Source organism: Temnothorax longispinosus, chromosome 4, assembly GCF_030848805.1.
Source record: "Temnothorax longispinosus isolate EJ_2023e chromosome 4, Tlon_JGU_v1, whole genome shotgun sequence".
NCBI classification, from domain to species: Eukaryota; Metazoa; Arthropoda; class Insecta; order Hymenoptera; family Formicidae; genus Temnothorax; species Temnothorax longispinosus.
The window spans coordinates 6599218-6619346 of NC_092361.1; the positions used below are offsets into that span (position 1 = coordinate 6599218).

At 45.2% G+C, this 20129-nt stretch overlaps 1 protein-coding gene across 1 annotated transcript in view; it reads right to left on the minus strand.

Annotated features, from left to right (window-relative positions):
- Positions 1–2920: 2920 nt before the first annotated feature.
- Delta (uncharacterized) overlaps positions 2921–20129 on the minus strand; it is a 43091-nt gene continuing 25882 nt past the window's right edge. Inside the window, exons 5-6 of the mRNA XM_071775424.1 lie at positions 14275–14335; positions 2921–8411 (exon numbers count right to left, since the gene is read on the minus strand). Of these exons, the coding sequence (XP_071631525.1) occupies positions 6431–8411; positions 14275–14335 (2042 nt within the window). The 3' untranslated portion in view covers positions 2921–6430. The remainder of the gene's footprint in view (positions 8412–14274; positions 14336–20129) is intronic.

Sequence of the window (20129 nt, forward strand, 5' to 3'; positions counted from 1 at the left end):
TGTTGTTTTATTGGTACCCGATCTTACAAATTTGATCAAATTTCTTCCACTGCAAAATGACATGTATATTGCTCTAAAACTCTAGACTACGTTTTCGATATACTTAACCGAAGAAATTCTTAAATAACTATTGAAACTAGAGATAAATTTCGTATCGATTTGCGCGGAGAGTCCCACCCAAAAAAGGCAAAGACAAACGCAATAATTTCGACGACAATCATAATGTCCGTTGACAGCTATCACCATGTATGAACACGAAGTAATTTTTCAGGTCGTTGCTTCCGATCGGCATCCGGCGCGACCGATCGAACGGAGGCGCCAAATTCTGTCCTACGATATGGATGATGTCGATGGTGTGTAGATGTGGTTGGCGTCGGTATGGTTAGTTTTCGTGGTCGTTGAAGCGCGACGGGGATCGCGAAGGGCCGGTCGTAACCCTATCCCTGATCGATGGCGACAGTTTGCGACGGTCTGTCGGTTCTCTTCCTACCGTAATTCGGCGCTTTCGCCTCGTTGCTTTTCGATAGATTGGAAGAGACATCGCGCCTCTACGCGATGAGATAAACTTCAAATATATACCGCACGGTTTTCGTATTTTCGTATCCATTTTATCAGTCGCGATTCTTGGATGTAAAATAATGTTAAATTCCTTAATACGAGAAGATTTATCTTTACTTTGTTTATTAAAAATCCCTCTCTCTTCTATAACAACTCTTAGCTGTAGCATCAATTCATAAACATTCATTGACCAACAAGGTGAACAAAACGAGCAACGATTTCGCAAATTGGCGTCTCTTTAATACATCTTCTATAGAAGAAGAAACGGTGCTCGAGTTTCAAGTCGATCGTGACCAGCATCAGCGAGACGAAATCGTTACTCGCATTCGCTCATAACAAACTATATAAATTTCGCGAGATGAATCGCGATCAACGGCGGCTAAGTATCCAGTCACCTCTTCTGCCAGAGGGAAGGAGGGATAGATGAGAACGAGGCTAAAACGAGCAAAGTCGATGGGACTGGATAGAGCGTTGTCATCGGGAGATAGAACGAGGGTGTGTAGGAAGATGCAGAAGGGAGAGAGAGACTAGAGAGACTAGGTGACACGAGAGAGAAAGAGAGGTAAGACAAACATGAAGAATGCCACGGCAATCGTAATGGGTTTGCAGCAGCGGCAATGGCAACGGCAGCGCAGCGGTAATAACCATCGCGTATATAACGACACGATGAGTCGTGGGTAGCTCTCGGCCGATGGACTCGGGACTCGGGGCCTCTCGACGGCTTTCACGAGGTTCCCCGGTTTCTGTCCGTGGTGTACCGAATGCACACGATCCTTCCGAGCTTGATTACTCGAACCCTTTTACCACGAAGATGGGCAACGAGATCGTCATGAAGGGATCTTCTCGCCGCATTCCAATAATGATCATATAATTCCTCTTATCATTACATAATTATTTATTTATTTTCAATTAAAATACCTCGCGTGATGCGTAAGATAATATCGAATCGGAAATTATTTACTCGAGGCTAAAATATGTATATCGACATATATATCGTGTAATAATACGTGAGATGAAAATTATTTTATTTGTTGAAATTAAAACGCTACGAGGAACGACAGTTTGGACTCTTCCGTTGCCATTAAGAAAATGGGTTAAGCAATACCCTTTTCACACTTGTACGCGTACGAATGAACACGCGCTTTAACGTTCGCAATTAGCAGGCAACGATCACGGCAGTGCGTCGCCTGATGTTTACAAACGCTCCGTGTTTTACACAAGAATGCACGAGGGATACTTCGTTATTAAGATTATACGGGTGTGACATACAATTTTACCACGTCATGTTTCTCTTGCCCTCGTATCAACTATCGCGTTTCGGAATCGGCATTACCTCCGTAAAAGTCATCTTCCTTTTGAAATTGTCAGAACTTGGATATATTATAATTGATAGAATCGATATCTACTTATTTTTCCAACTTTATTTCTTTGTATTAATAAATTTCTTTTTAATCTAATACTTTTCGCGTTAATTACTGAAGGATGATACGCATCATCGTTAAACAGCAGGACCAGTTTCAATCCCTCGCATCTCGCATCCGGAAGAGACGACGCGCAATAGCGAAATATCGAATCCGCGATGTGCAGCGCGAGCAGTTACACAGTTACATAAAGTTGTACGGCTTATCATAAAGTTGTATGGCGATATCTCTCTCGCATCATTCCGCGATGATGCGATTTTCTCTTCGCGACTTTGATTCGTTCGACGTCGTCGCCGTTTAACCGGGTCCTTTCTCCCGTCGATCTTCCCACAAGCAGTGCAGCAACGCGAGCTTTCCATCCCGAGCTCTCGTGAGTGCAATGCTGGCACACCGACGCGACGCAGCCTTTGTCGTCGTGCGATGTATTTCGTATCCTGCCTCCTTAAGCGCTGCTCGTGACGACGACGAACACAGAAATAGCGACGAGCCGGTATCGGCCTGGCCTCGAAAGCGCGCTCGATGGGTGACTAATAGTGTCCTGGAATTAAGCGCTTCCCACGGGAGCTAAATTCTAGTGATTTAAAATTCTTTTCTGTCATACTGAGAATTATGATATTAGAAGCGAGAAGTCACGTAGATATTTTTCTTGTATTATATACATTGAAATAATGAACAAAAGCTTACGTTATTTGTTTACCTGAATCAAAGTGAAGAGTTGAAGACTACTTTTAACAAAACATCAACACAAATTTCAATCGTTAAGATATTTTTAAAACTAGAGATTTATTCTGATTTGCGAAGATTAAAGAAATTAATTATTAAAATCTTTTTTGAAACATCTTATATTATGCACGTTAAACCTCGTGTACTCACAACACGATCAAATTTTTATTACGTAACGAGATTAAAAAGGAAGCGGGAGAGACGAAAAATACGAGAGCTCATTTTTTAATGTATCATTATTAATCGTCCACTGTCGTTTGCGTGACATCGTTATATTGACAATTCATCTATTTACACGTTTCATATTAATAATAATATTAATAATTAATAATAATCGCAATTGTATAGTCCTACTACAAATATACAGATGTGCTGCGTGTATGTCTGTGTATGTATACGCTGTGTGCATATTATCTTCTTTTTGTTTTATACAAAAACGGGGTATGGTACGCCTGGGATAGTCTTTACAATCTTCGTCAATGCCTCGTCGCGAACGAAAGGCCACTATCAGCGGAAAACACTATTTTCCTTTTTCTCGCGAATACGCATCGCTGGTACAAAAAAAAATTAATTCTAATTCGAAAGTCTAAAAGTTTTAAACGTCGTTGATATAGAATCTAATTGGGAGCGGGACAAAGGAATAAACGGATGGGAATGATGGAGACTGTTCAACGATAGCGAAACGTATCAAATCGTTCGAAGGAGTGTAAGTACAAAAAATGACAACAGCTTTATTACACATCGTAATTCGTACAATATAATCTCGCATTTACACGCACGTGTTTCTCGTTAATTTGGAGTCTGTACGCGCGCGACGGCGGCCGTCGGGGGCTCAACGGGGGTGAAGGAAAGGATTGGAAGATGGAAGCCAGATGGGAATTGGATTCATCGCGATTCTTTGATCGAGCCGCAGATGTCATCGTGTATATGGTCGCTGTTATCTAAAATAAAGCGTTACCGATTACGGTATACACATGACGGTCACATAATCATCATCACAACGCAAAAGAAACACCCTGTTTGCGCCACCGCGCGCGAACGAGACCCGAAAATAAACCTGACTTAGTCGGTACTTGCATTTCGTTTATTTAATTATCATTATTTCGTAACAGGAACATCATCGAATCTTTGTTCGCTAAAATTCTCTCCCTCTCTTTCACTCGTCCACTCTCTCACTCACTTTTTTTCTCTTCGTACATTACACGCGCGTTTTTAACGCGATAATATCGTCATCACTGTCATCGGCGTACTAATCGCCATTTATTTATTTTTTTTTACGCCGTGTAAAATCGTCATCAGCCGTCATAAATAAATAATTGTCATAATCGACCGTGCAGCATCAACATACAATAATCGTCACTTATCACGCATTCATGGGCGAAGTCAGCGAGCGTTCCATCGAAATAAGCGCGGCTAATGGCGGTGAAAATGATGGAAGTTCTGTAAAAACCGAATTGTTTCTTGTTTCCTGATCTCTCTAGATTTATTTATTTTTTTTCACACGAATGAACGCGGACAACACGATTTGATTATTTCACGGATTCGTCCGTCTGGCGCGAATAAACGCGGAAGAGACGACCGAATCCGCCGGAATCTTAATTTTAATCGCAGTTCAAACGCCGGTTCCTCATCGCTTTCCGGAAGTATGAATCCTAGAAAGAGACAATGCGAGAATCCACAAGATATCTAAGAAAAAGACATCTGAAAGATTAGAATGTTCTCTTTTAAAGAAGTGCTGAACTTTCGAATGTCCGAATTATCTTTTAGACATCTCTGCGAGATATTCGCGTTCGGGAAGAGAAGTTTGCGCTACGATTAGATGTAATCGATGAGCATTCAATCCGACGTTCTCTCGCGCGACGATGATCGCTTGATTTCTCTTTCGATTCGTCTCATTAGCCGATTTCGATGCTAAATCACTTCGGAACAAATCGCATCGTCGTCGAAACGCTGTCGACGACGCCGGATATCTATTATCTCTCACTTCATTGTTCATTTATATATATTTATTTTTATTTATTTATATATATATATATCTCTATATATATAGATATTTGCATAATTTATACACATCCGTTCGTCTTTTCAGTCGTACGTAGCGCAAACAATGTCTCGTCGAACGGTACATGTCGTTTGTGTAGCGATCATAGGATTCGTAGAAAATTGATGATTTTTTTTCAACGAAGTAAAGCCAACGCTACGCGATTTCTTTGGAATTTTTCAAATTAATGAATAAATTTCTCACTATCATATTCCCCTAGATACAAGTTGGGCTAAATTCAATGAAAATATGTCAAAGAATTTACAGGCTTCGCATGAACGGGCTTTCTCTTCTTGCAATTACTCGATATTTATTTATCTTTTTCTACGAAAACTATCTGCCTAACTATCGCATCGTTCAATTTTCACATATTAAGTTTATTCGAATTATCGCGATGGAATGACGACGTTTTCGGATTAAGAGGACGGAACTTTGTTAAGAGTCATGCGTCGCTTTCCATCCTTCCTTCCAAACGTTCCTTTGAGCCGGTTGAAAATTGGCGTGCAAACGGAAGTTTAGAGGATCATTCCTCGACCAATCGGGGTTATCCCTGAAATGAAGAATCCCAAAAGGTCGAGGGAACGTTTCTTTTGAAGTGTCATTATAAATAATAATTTTTATGCTTTTCATCGCTGGACGTCATTTCCACTGTGACAAGCGGAAGTTCATGCGTCGGTATTTTTTTTCTGAGAAAAGGAATGCTTTGTAAAAAAAAGGAAAAAAGAAGCGATGTTACACGAAACATTAATTCCGAATACGAAAAGACGACGTCGTTCCGAAGATGCTAATCCGTCGTTAAACTTTCTCGCTCGCAATCACACATACACATGCTCTTCTGCACACATGCTCATCCATTTTCACACGCACACGAATAATATACACAAAAGATCTTTCGCTGTCGTATTCTTGCCCCGGTCGGCAGCTCGATCACGCAAATTCGAAAAAGAACTAATACCGAGAACAATGATAATGCGACACGATGTAATAATATTAATAATAATAATAATTAATAGCAATCAGTAATACAATAAGTAAATAACAATAATAATAAATTAGTTCTGTACAGAGTTTCACTTTCGAGCACGATATAATAATATTAATACCTAAGGATGGGTCGGCGGCTGCCCGAGGAAACCGGCCGACCCCCACAGCATCGCGTTAATTCTTCTCCTTGTCTCTGTCGCCTCTCTCGATCAGCCCCGATCGAACGTCTTCGGTCAGTCCGTCATCGCTCTCGTTCCAGTATAATAGGGACGACATACACCCGTGGCTGGTAAAACTGGCCGATGCAACGCGTATTTCTCCCCGAAACGATGATTCAATCGCGGAGTCCCACCGGCGACTAGCGGCGCCAATCGCTCATGCACAAGTACTTCGCAAAAAGATGTAATAAAAATTTATATATATGTATAAAAAAAGAAAAAAAGAAAAAAAGAAATAAACACCCGGAGGCATCCGAGACGAAGGCGTCGCCGTCCCGGAGGGTATATATCGCGGTGGCGCCGCTCGAGAAAAATCGAAGGAAATCGAACGGGGTGGTCTGTCAATTTACGCGCACGGAGAAAACAAGATCCACGATTCGCACACGCACACGCACTGGCTCTATTTCTCTTTTTCTCTCACGCACTCTCTCTCTCTCTTTCTCTCTATCACTCTAAGTAGGGGGAATCCAACATCCCGAAGTCTACTACACTTCCGTCGCGAGCGTCGCCGCCAGCGTGGCGTCGTGCCTGACGTAATGATCGTCTATCACGTACACACCGCAATTGCTGTTGTCCGTGGCACCGCCACCGCTTCCCGGTGGACCACTACTACCACTACTGACAACACCGGCGCCGTTGGCTTCCGATATCGTCGTCGGCCTCTTCATCAGCGCGGCTTCCGCGGCGCAACAACTGTCCGCCGCATTGCCAGGGGCAAATACGGACGACCTTTTGGCACTCTCCAGGACCCCGATACCGAAGCCTAGGCCGAGACAGTCCTTCTCCTTCTGGAAGAGGTGCGCGGACGCCCGGTGGGCTGCCGCCTCCGTGTTAAGCTGTTTCGTCGTCCTTGTTGTCCGACCGTCTTGCAGCACTGGCTCTGGCTTATAACCCGAACACGAACTATCCAACGTCACATCAGTCTGGAACGACGAGTCTAAGTCGTCCTGTCGCGACGCCGCCGACGCCACATTGTTGACACTTTTACTTGCCGTCCAGGTGTTCTTAATCATGTGCGCGTCGCCGGTGCCTAAGGCGCAAACGCTACCGCCGCCAGTGCCGATCAAGCCGCTACCGGGGCTGCCGAGAAGAACGCCGACGCTGCCAATGCCATTGCTTCCGACGCCGATGGTACTGGCGCTGCGTTTGCTCATGCTGCTGTGCACCGCGTTCCTCTCGTTCTGTAGCCTCGCTTCCTCGTCTGCCTTTGCTTGCTCCCGCTTCTGTCGTCTCTTCATGCACATCACCGCGACCGCGGCGAACAGCGCAAAGGCCGGTACTGCGGTGGAAAGAGTCGCGATCATTACGAGGTGTTCCGTAGTCAAGCTGGTCTTCCTGGAGGCGACGTGCTTCGATAAATTTCCGGGCCAATGGTTGTTGCCCGAGGACGGTTCTGCCAGCGGCACGTTCGCGGGCGCGGACGGTGATGCGATCGGCGGTACCACTGCAACGCCGGGTTTGTCGCTGCAAGTGTCGCCGTGCCAATCGTTCGGACATTCGCACAAGAAGCCATTGACGCGGTTCCGGCATATACCGCCATTCTGACACGGTGCGCTCCGGCATTCGTCCACATCAACGCTGCAGTCCTTGCCGGTGAAACCGGGTTTGCACGTGCAATGATAGTCGTTGGTCCCAGAAGTGCATCTGCCTCCGTTCGCGCACGGTTTCGCCAGGCAGTAGTCTACCTTGTCCTGGCAGAGCCTGCCGACGTAACCCGGTATACATTGGCAGCGGAAGCTGTTCACCTGGTCCTTGCAGGTGCCGCCGTTCAGGCACGGATCGCCCTGACAGTCATCCACGTTGATCTCGCAGCGCTCGCCGGTGAAGCCGGCGAGGCACGTGCATCGGTAACCGTTGATATGGTTCGTGCAGGTGCCGTTGTTCGCGCAAGGATTCGGCGAGCATTCGTCGACCTGCGATTCGCAGTCGGTACCGGTGTAGCCGGGCGGGCAGCGGCACACGTAGCCGCGCAGAGAGTCGTCCTCGCAGGTGGCACCGTGTCGGCAAGGCGAGTCCCGGCAAGATCGCGTCGTGATCTCGCAGTGTCGACCGCGCCAACCGGGTGGACAGGTGCAACGATAGCCACGGCGATGTTGCTGTCTAGAGGACGACGATAACTCGGTGCCATTGCCGTTCACGTAGCTCACAGACGGCGACTCCGTCATCGTGCAGGTACCGCCGTTCAGGCAGGGCTTCGAATGACAGTCGAAGAGCGGCGTCTGGCACTCCGTGCCGGTGAAGCCTGACGGGCACGAGCAGGTGTATGAGCCCTGGCCGGTGTTGAAGCAGGTGCCGCCGTTCATGCACGGCTTATGATTCGTGCAATAGTTGAGATCTTGGTTGCAGAACAGTCCGCCCCAGCCTTCGTCGCAAGCGCACTCCCAGGGCTTTTGGCAGGTACCGTGGAGGCAGCCCGGGTATCGAACGCACTGATTGCACAGTGAGCCCTTCCAGCCGTTGTGACATCTGCAACAATACGACAGGACATGGCTCTTTAGCGATGCTCGGATGCTCGCGCGCGATTACGATAAAATAAGAAACAAATCAAAAGGCTGACACGTATCATATCTATCTACAGTTGGATACCACCGGCAGAGTAAATGGATGACGAAGATATGTCACGGTTTCCACGAAAGCTGAATCATCCTCGGAGATAAATCATTCTCTCCCTACTAGCTGTATATATTATCGGATCCTGTCAGGACAGTGCCCAGCGAGATTGGCGCTTGGATGGATGACCCACGTGTTGGTATTATTAGGTCTGGTTAGACCATCGTGGCCGTGTTTTGACAGAGATCCAATCGTGAAACAAAGTTTGGGTCTGCGTACTTCGATATTCGAGTCCCTCCCACCCTCTTCTGTCTTCCGTCCGTCACGAGTTTCGAGAAGAGTTTCACCGGTGATGGACAGAAGGCAGTCATGGGTGCAAGAAGAGGATCGACGAAACCCCGTGAACGAGGAGAGCTCTTACGAGAGGAAGAGAGAGCGAGAGCGAGAGGGAGAACGAAAAAAGGACAGAGGTCGGCGACGACGCACCGAATGATGTGATGTGTATATGCGACAGGAAGACAAGAGAGGAAAGGATGGCACGAGGACTTCTCGGTCGAGTCGCGAAGGAAGAAAAGATTCGCGGTTTGTACGCGGAGGGGAGGATAACCGGCAAGAAACAGGAAAGAGGGGGAGGCAACGTACGACATGGAATATCTTAAAAGTGGATAAAACCGATAGAAGAGAAAGAGAGAGAGAGGTAGAATGAAATGCCTGGTGAAGGGTGAGAGGGTGGCATGCCAGGAGATGAGGATGATACGCTGGTCGGCCATTACATTACGTGCGGGGGTTATGCCTCACGAAGGTATGAAGGAGAAAGAGAGACTAGGACAGACAGAGATAACAAAAGAACGAGAGGTGGAATGAAAAGAAGATGCTACATGTGTGTGCCCTGTGAAGTGTACACACACATATTACAAACACATATGCATATACCAGAGAAGCAGTTTCAATGTGTGCATAGAGCGCACACGAGCGCGTTGAGAAAAAGAGAGAAGGGATAGAGAAGGGACCGAAGGTGGCGCGAACGGGAAGAAGCAGTCATTGAAGGGTGGGGGACAGGGGGCCTGGGATGCGAGAGAGAGAGAGCGGGAGAAAGACAGCGGCGAGGAAGAGTTCACGGAAGAGAGAGGGAGATGCGCGGGACCGACAGGGACGGCGCGGCGGCGCGGAGGGAGCAGAAGAGTAAGAAGGAAGGTGGAAGGGGGGAAGTAGAATTCTGACGGAGCGGTGGGGGATGAGTCGTCGAGTAGTGTGTTCCCACGGTTCGAGCCTCGGCACAGCCGTTCAGTATGCGGGTCAAGGAAAGGTTACCCTCCTCTGTGTGCGTGCGTGCGCTCGCGCGCGCCTGCTCACGGTGCCCCACACTATTGCATGTATCCGCATGTATATACGTCACTACACAGTCGCTCTCTCGCTGTGACTATCGTGGTCAGAAAGAGATAGTGAGAGAATAAAGATATGGAAAGAGAAGGGTAAGAGAGACAGGTAGAGAAAGATGAACGAAAAGCCGAAGAAGAAGCAAGAGGAGGAGATGGCAGAGGGAAAACTGCAGCCGTGGACGTTGCATGACTATACCATTAAGTCCTATGTATAAAGTAAAAGAAAGAGTGAAAGAGAAAAACCGTCGCAAACTAAGAGGAAGAATAAGAGAGAGAGAGAAGGAGAAAGGGGCGTGAGGGAGGATAGAGAGACAGAAGGTAGTGGTAAAGAAAGAGACGAGACGAAGACGAAACGGGACCAAAGGGGGTTGGAAAGTCAGCCGAACTGTGCCGCGCGGATTACTCGTGATCGTTGGTTACCGCGAGAGACGAAGGTAGAAGGTGTACTCCTAGAAACGTGTACTTCCCGAAAGAACGCCGGCGAGCGGCGTCCACGTGATCGCGCATTCTACTTTGCGGCTAGGCCGCAACAGAATCGCGACTGTGCCATAATTACCACCGAGGGATAGGTCATGCACCGACGAGGGCGAAGGGGAACAGAAGAAGGAAGAAGAGAAGGTAGAGAAGGAGGATTGGCTCTCCGGTCGGCTATGGAAATCTCGCGCGCATATCGGACTCGGTTAAATGTCTCTCTGAAAGAGACGAGAGAGGACGATTTCTATCTCTCTCATCTTCTCTTCCTCCTCCGCCTCTCTTTGCGACTCTGTGCCATCAGATGCGAGGATATCGCGCCACGTTCGAGACGCGTTCGAGTGCGTTCTTTGACCTTTGCCTGTTGTTATGCGGCTATTTAAACGGAGTCTAATCGAAATAATATCGCGAAGTGTGACAGAAAATCGAGAGATTTAATTTTGACGTTCACCGAGAAAAATGTAAAATTCTTGTACGTGCATGTGACTTGTACTTATATCACTGGGATATACGCACAGAATTTAAAATATAAATTCGTATAATTTTATACCAAATTCTAATTTTAATTCTCCTAAAGAATCAAATGTCGAAATATGACAGGTGTCTTATGGCTCTATCTTTTCTTCCTTGGATTTTTTTTTTACGTTCAAGCGACGTCGTCCGATGCTCTCACCTCAAAGAGGCGAGAGATCGTAACCGTCGATGCATCGTCATCGGTATTCAGACATCACACGCACGCACAACCGCACGCGGGCTCCAAAATTTCAATGGGGCGTCCAACGACCGTGATTCTTCCACGTATCACGAGCGCGATATCCCACGAGTCCGGCGAGGTCCGTCACCTCGAAACGATTGTTATCGTCCTTTCCGAGTATACGCGAATATACGCAATGCGACTGAAAACGAGCATATCGTAATTCCATTCCCGCAATCTATGTAATCATCTACGATCGGGGCGTGTAAAGCGGCATGCGTCAGCCATTGTCGCGTGCACGTGGAGTGCGATCAAGGTTAACGCCGATCAAAGTCCGTTACATTCATGTAATTTTTATTCATCGGATTCGAGCGTCGAGAATGGTCTTAAGGTTATATAAAAAAAATTTGCCCGTAACGAAGGTGGCGTGTACGCGTAATGTGCGCGCGCGTAATTGACGTTCGTTGCGTGCCATGCCATCATAATGACCGTATTAAAATGGTGCACGAAATAATAATACTCAACCAAGAGACGACGTACCATATACATGACTTACATCGCAAAGAAATTTTTTTACACAATGATTGTACAATTTATTAATTTTTTACAAGCTTGCGGAGTTTTTATATAGATATTCACGATATAATAAATTATCATAAATATCTATATAAATTTTTGGTAATCAAATTAATTAGTTAGTTTTAGAGAGCTGGAGCAATTTGAAATTGGTTCGCGAATTGTTCGGAATCGATTCGTTCTCTGATTTAACTATCGGCGTTACGTGTTTTCGGTAGAGGCAGGCACGCATAGTCTGCATAGTGCGTTCGCTGCCATCGCGAGAAACTCTCGATATTCATCGTCGGAGAACACGACGGCGATGTATATTTTGCAGTGCGGGAAAATACATCGCCGTTCCTCCTTTCACAATCGTGCAACTTTGAGCCTCGCGACGGCACCAATTCTAACGGAGACGGTACTCGAAACGACTCGAGAAACGAACACTACAAAGGAAATGAGAGAAACAAAAAATAAAAAAATTTTTTAATGCATTTTAAACGCGATACACAAAAAGTCGTGAGAAAAAGATTATAATTGAATAAATGATCGTTATAGAAAAGTCAGCTTTAAATTTATTGATCGAAAAATCGTACGTGGATGTTAACATGAGAAAATTGGGTAACTTTACACACCATGTAGTGTCCCATATATATATTTCCTTTTTAAGTGGATTTGCTTGAAAAATCACGCGAGAACGAAGGGACCATGAATAAGGCACGAACGGCGAACTCGTAGCTGCGGCTAACGGGACAATTAACCCTGGTCGTAGAGTAATTAGATGATTGAGTTAACTCTAAAGCCGGGTTAACGCGACCAGGCGGAGATTTGAGCCGATATGTCAGCGCGACGCGATATATGTTATAAAACGCGTGACATTCGCGAACAAGATTCGCGAGCCATCGTATTATTTAATTGCGATATATTTTGGATAAAAAAAGTTTTCTTACTACCTCGGTCGAAAGTGCGTACTTTCGGCCCCGGTTCCACGGCAGAAAGTCTCATTTTTATGCCTTGGTTAAACTACATGCGCGCCATCTAGAATAGCGGGAGTAAAAACTTAGTTGCATGCACTGGCACTCAATATATGACAAGATCCCTACCACAATATTACCACAAACCCAATTCACATCGCCCCAACCTCTACTTTTACTTTCACTCGTATAACCTAAAAATTTGTTTACAGTTAGTCAATGATAATGTTTATTAGTAAATTCTATTCAGAATTATTTATAGATGCATTTGATTTGATGCCTGCCCCCAACCAGCAGCACTCGCTTCGCTCGTGCCGCAAATGTCGGGGCAGGCATCAATATCTTCAACACACACATGTCATTCTTCCGTACTTTCGACCAGGCAGCAAGAAAAATAGTATACACTACACGGGCAGAAAGTTTGAGAGCCCTGAACTGCGCGCCATCGTGCTCGAGGCTTCGCCTCGAGCACGATGGCGCGCAGTGCAGGAATCTCAAACTTTCTGCCCTTGTAGTGTAATATACTATTGCATAAAAAGAAGAAAAAGGAATAGTTTTGCGTTGACGGATCTGATAAAATAAAATATTTGAAAATGCTACCACGCACAATTTATGGAATGTCCTTGCATTTGCTGAAGAAAAGGAAAAGAGATTAGACTGAAACTATGCGAAGAACTTTAAGGAAACGCGGAAACGTCAAGGTATCCAGGAATTTTGCCAAACGGCGGATTAAATCGGAAAGTTCAATAACACGTCGGATGGCGAGCCAAGAAAGGAAAAGAAAAAGAGAAAGAAACAAAGAAAGAAAGATGGTAAAAGTGGAAAAAAGGAGAAGGAAGAGGAAAGAAAGGGGCGATAGAATCTAGGAAAGGAAGAAAGAGCAAGAACGATTGGCACCTCGGAAACTGCCTCGTTAGAACGGAAAGCCAGCCGAGGAACTTCAAATTCCACTTCGTTCTTCCTTCTCGCTATATGTGCGCACGCTCATAAAAGCGTTACGAAAATATGCGTACGATAATATACAACGGGTGCGCACTTGTAATGCCGTCATGAATGCCCGCGCCGTAACAGGATTCTTAAGGGTGCGCGGCGCGTATGCGTCTTCAGTTAGCAGTAACATTACATTATACGGCACGCAAATGGAATTATTAATTAAAATTGTTGACTTTAAATTATTCGCAAAATAGGATTCGTTTATTATACTTTTGAACTTTATCCTTCTTCCTCAAACTTTTGCGATATAAAATATGCAACAGATCGATAACAAAAAAAAACGAGATGAATCGTTAAAGATGAATCATTATCGGTACTTCTTCCAGTTGGAATTGTAACATCTCGCGAGGAAGAATGAAACAATTCTGGGATACTTTGTGTAGGACAGCGTTACTGGAATCGTGACGTGGATCCATGAGCTGCTGGCTGGCGTATACCTTTTCGAAACCGCGCCGAACGATAATTTACGATAGGTATGCGCGTAATTATTATCGCGCGTACATGCATACGCCGCGGCGGTGCATACAGAGGAGTGGATGCACCGTGTCGGGGCCCAGGAATTTAGTTGGCGGTTGTATGGGGCGGCGCAATGCACACATACACATACACACACACACACACACACACACACACACACACACACACACACACACACACACACACCACAAGCGCACGTGCAAGTATTAGGCGAATGCCGGCGTATGTATACTCACATGCATTCGTTGGGTCGATTGCAGTGTCCGTGCTGCTCGTCGCATCCGGGCAGGCAGCGGGCTGAAATGAGTAAGAAAAAATCCAAGAGGTTAAGGCAACTCTCGGCGAGAGGTCGATCGCGTCCCTCACGACTGCACGAGCGAGCGGTGAATACGGTGTATATACGATAATATACGTCCGATGGCATGCATACACGCGTACGGTAGTTCGTCCTTCTTTACATTTCGGGACATAAAATATAATACTTCTGTGCTGTAATTGTTTATAGCATGTGATGCTGTAATTAGCGGTGATTAAGTTCGCAACAACCGAATAGTCCAACTGACTTCTGTGACTGACTGAAGATTACGTTTTATTTTTTTTTGTATTTCTAGCTTTATTTCTACGTTTGCACTTTTATTATGAAATGTTTTTAATTTGATAAACTTTATCCTTTTTTATATCTAAAATGCTAGTCATAATAATTAAAATTGAAAACGTTAATACGGGAAACGAAAGAATTAACAGGTGGTGGTACCTCACAAAAGACGCGTATTCCATTTGTTTATCGGGCGAGTAAACCACAAACAAATGACTCGGTCGAATTTGGGGGGACGTCTATAACGGCACCCCGGATGCGGGCCGTTTAAAGGCGAGGCGAGCGACACGCATCACGTGCGGTATAGCGTTTGCTTCTCGTATCGCCTCGGTACCTAGTTGACTAATTTTCCTGCCGCATACGTAAACTCGATGGCTACCGGCCAACTACCGAGAGCGCGAATTTCCCCTTCCTCACGAGAAAGGGGGGGGTATTCGCGAACTAGACGACACACATCGAACGATGCGTGACACAATTTTATTACCTTTACGATCTATCGCTGGCATTCCGCGCCGCGAGTAAGTATGCGAGGAATCGATGGATTCACCCGTTTAGATTCCTTCTTCGTCACCTTGTTAACTCTTTTAGGGAGACACGACAGCGCGATAACCGACCACGATTTCGCGTGGTCAGTTATCAACGCAAGCGGACAGGTTCGAAAAACGTTAAATCCAAAATTCATGTCTGAAAACTAATGTATTGTGCAAGAAAGTTTATTAGAACACCGTCTTCAATCATGCCGCTGTTATTATCACAGGGATTAATTGAACTTTGTCAGTCTGATAAAACGCTCGATAAAAATAACGACTTTGCCAACGGCGTCGATCAGCGTCGAGACTAAAAACCAGGTTGGAAATCGAAAGGAAAAATCCGGGTATACGCTCGATGCCGGTGAATGAAAGGGTTGAGGGCGGCGGTTCGACGATTCCGACACGGTTCGGCGCGAAGCAGGGCCGGCGAGCAGGGCTAGCAGCAGCACGAGGGCCATGTGACCTTGGCACCGAGCGCAACGGCCCGACTCTCTTACTCGCCATGGCCGGTCGGATGGACGGACGGACGGACGGACCGACTCCGGCACGGCACGGTGTGGCGCGGCGCGGCGCGGCGCGGCGCAGCGCGCGGTATAGCATAGCATGGCACAGGCCGAGCGCTAAGGAGTATGGTATTTATAGAGCGGAGAACGAGAGATACGACCCCCCTTAGCCCCGCCGTCGGAGCCGCCGCGATCTCTTCTCCTCGTGCCCTCGCCGGCCGTCGGTGTATCGTCGACGAACGACCGAATCGCAGAGATTCCACTGCGACCCTCCCTGCCTCCACCATTTCCTTCTCTCCTTCATCCTCTTCCCCTTTAGTATACCACCTTTTCACCATACCGTTGCCGAAGAAGAAGAAAAGGGAAGAAGGGTCCTTTTCTCCCTGGCGAGAGGAAGGAGATGCGACGGGGAGAAACCAGTGACTAAACAAATCTCGTAAGCCGCGACAAATCTTGCCCTTCGAGGATTATTTACGACCGATTTGTGGCCGCTGCGATTTTTCGAGATAAAACCTTGCGAGGTGGGCTATAAATTCGCCGTGTGTTCTCCTCCCGCGGAACGCTGATCTTCCAAGCCGACCAAAGTGTTCCGAGAAGAAGACGTCGAAGATCCTCCCGCATTTCATTCGACACGATATTTCAACGATGCGTTTCTCAAATTAAGCATTGTATAGAATATCTAACAGAATATTGATATGAGCTCTCGAATATAGCCAGCATTTAACAAAACAACGAGCAATTAAATTATATATAATGCAACGAATTGCAAATTATATATCCCGGAGGGCTTTATGAAACACTGTAAACGATTGAAACTGGTTATTAGGTCAAGCTGGTAACGATAACACGAAATAATAACAATTATTCATTTCTATTTTAATATCTGTACATTTTACTGTCAATTGAAATTAATAATTAAACAATACTAACTAGCTTGTTTTCATTTTCATATCATCAAGCTGACCTAATTAATTAATTAATATTTACTTATTATATTTTGCTATATATTAACTACTACTTCACCACATATTTTAAATGTTAATTAAAATTACATTCTGAAAATTGTGGACGTTGATGCAATTGAGGAACCGTTCGCTTTAATTTTAAAAATATTTTTTTTTAATACTCAAACATAGGGACAAATCTTAGTTCAGATATTTGCATAAAACAAACAATTAATCACAAAATTAATCATCTATATAGGTGATGAAGTTTTAAAAAATTATTGTGTGTAAATGGGCCTATTGAATACTATATTGAAACTATATATATATATATTGAATAGCAGGTAACATACACATATAATATACATACGCAAATGTCATTCTGAATGAATCTGCCGACTTTTGCACATCGGTTCTTTTAACGTCTGAAACGTCCTAAACAGAGAAAGAAAAAGAGACAAAGAAAGACATACGTAGCCACACAGCCCATTGATACAACGTACACCCCGAAGTTCTCTGGTTCCGCAACGTACTTATTGATTTTCTATCCACGGCCACAGATTTCCTTTCAAAACGGTCATCAGCACCGACCTCCCTTGATGAAAAACCACTGTCCACCTTTTTTTCCTTTCTCAAAACCTCTTTCTTTTCCTTCCTGCGAGAATAATTGTCACCATCTTTTGCCACGCCTATATATACATATATATATATACCTGCCGTATTATGGCACACTACCTGCTAAATGTAGCCTACGAGATTACTTATAGAAGTCAGATGAAAGAAGAACACCGCCACAATTTTTCTATAGGATATAAAATATAAACAAGATTTTAGTATTCAAAATTTTCGTTGACTCGTAAAATCACTTAGAGGATTATAAAAATTAGTCTTTTCATCGAAATTACATGTATTGTGATCAAGTTTTTAGGCAAAAACCGATACGAATTTTCGATTGAATAGCATATCCCTAAAGGTAGCTATTATTACTGCCTGCCTTATTTAATGATGATCTCGTTAAAGTCTAGGTCACTCTAAGCTAAGCTTATATCACAATTGGCACGATTCGACTTGAAAAGTTCCGTCAGGTAGACCGAAAGATAAAAGGGGACATCGAAGGTACATTCGGAAAAGTGCTGCGTTGCTCGCAGAGGGGTAACAAAAACTGCGGGAATAAGAAAGGACGGAGAAAAGAGAGGGGAATAGAGGAGCCGGAATGTACGTGGACTGCGAGTGCGAGTAACAGGGCAGCTGTTAGTTAAAGCACCGTCCTCTCGATGCAGCTGTCAGGGCCCAACTCGCTCAGGCCGGCTCGTTCGCGCGTTGCAGCTGCTCTCTCTCTGCGCGCCCGCCAGCAACCCCTATATAACGTTTACGTATCGGCACCCCCGAAAGAGTTCGACTGCTTGCGGCGGCGTGCCCGATCGTCTATTCTCAACATACCGACCGAGGCACCCCTCTCACCAAGGGGTTAACGGGATAGAGCGAGTTAACCCTTCGTCATACGCGATCGAAGCCGTTGCAGAAAAAGTGCATGTTCGGCAAAATGCGACAATTTGGTCGCGAGAATGTCCGATGACAAGTACTTTCTGGATATCGATTTAGATTAGACGAGGGGGTACGAAACCTTAGACGAATGGATGAGGAAAAATAGATGATAAAGCGACTCCGAGTAAGCAAAAATCATATTAACGCACTTACGACATCATTAATATCTTCGGAAGGTGACAATTTTTACGTAAATCCATCTATGATTACAGTATCGTAATGATATAATCAAATTTCTGCACGACAATTTCTGTACTCTAGAACATTAACACAAATACGTAAAAAAGATATATAAAAAATAAAGAAAAATGCACTGTTAAAATTCGGGAAGATACAACGCGGAAGTAGCGAAATCGAACGCGAGATACGACCGTTTCAGCAGATTCCGAAGAAGTGAAAGTCCTTTTGTGTTCTCGCGAGACTCGTTCCGAAGGAGAGTCTGCCGTTCGTGATTTATATCGTCGTATTTCCTGACGTTTCGCGGCCGATTGCTCGTCGAGCGAGAGCGCGACAGTGATTTTGCCGCTTCTTGTTAGGCTGCATAATCGTGTGAAATATTGCGGTAGCGGACAATCGAGGTTTATTGCATATCATTACTTTGGTAAACGCGTTTCGAAATCGATTTTCTTTTTACAGTCTCGTCTGTTTTACCAGCAGAAAAAGTGATATGAATTAAAAGTCAAATGTCAATGAAGATCATTGGTTGTATTAAAAATTCTCTTAAATCCTACTTTTTCCAATATTGGAGAATGCGATACAAGTTCTAAAAAATTGTTCGAACAATTGACTCGTCGAACGATAGTCGAAGAATATCTACAAAATGAAAAGTAGTCCATTAGTAATCGACGCGCGAACTTTGTCGATCGCGGCGGCCCCGAGCACTCGGTGTCGAGTGCAACGACCGGGGACCGACGAGGCCCCACACACGGAGAGACTTCGCCTACGATCGATCTTTCACTTCGATCGGATTCGAGAAAGTATGGAATTCGGGAACCGAGAATTGGCATAAACGAAGAAAGCTCGTGGGAAAGTGGAAACCTCGAGGAATATGATCCAAGACGTAACGTATAGCTTCATACATTAAACTCGTAAGATTGAACAACGTTAACCTTCAATATTGGAACAGATATTTTCTATGCGTAAAAACGTATAAACGAGATAGAAAACACGCTTATGATATATTTATATTATCTTTTACACAAAAATGCAAGTTATAGATTATCTACTTTGAAATGATTTGGGATCACGTAATATTCTAACACCATAATTTAAGTTATACAAACTCCAGTTCCAGGATTAAACAGACAGAATGATACATTGCTTTTTCCCGAATTTTTTTCTCACATTCCTCGCGAAATCTGAAGACGTTATTCGACGACACTTGGCGTGGTCGGAAAGCAACGGTTAGCTTTTGTCTGTTCGAACAATTCGACACAATCTGTGAAAACGAGTCCTGGATTCTTTGAATAAAAAGTCCCTTCCTCTGGTGAATAAAAGCACCTTTGTACGTACAGGTCAGACGCAGTCGGACACCAGGTGCGGATACGAACCTGTACGCATCAGAGGCCAGGAGCTTCGACATCGACGACTGTGACTCCGGTAACAGACACGACCGTTCCATCCGACTCGCGCGGAGTCTCGACCGAGTCTCGACGGAAAAGGAGAATGAAAGAGAGAAGAATGAGAGAAAGAAAGGTAGATCGTAAGAGAAAGAGAGAGAGAGCCACACACGAAGGCAGATTTCGCCCCCTTGCCTCCTTCGCTCACACAATCTCGGATCATTACACGTGCACACGGATTAGGTCGCGGTCGGCTCGCAGGTACGCGAAAGTGAAAAAGAGAGGGATGCTGCACAGTCAGGCCGCGGAACGGAGAAGAGTAGAGAAAGAGAGCCGGACGAAGGAGGGAGTGGAAGAGAGAAAGAGAGGAGATACTCGCACACGCGCGAGCCAAGCGTGGGAAGCTGCTGCACGC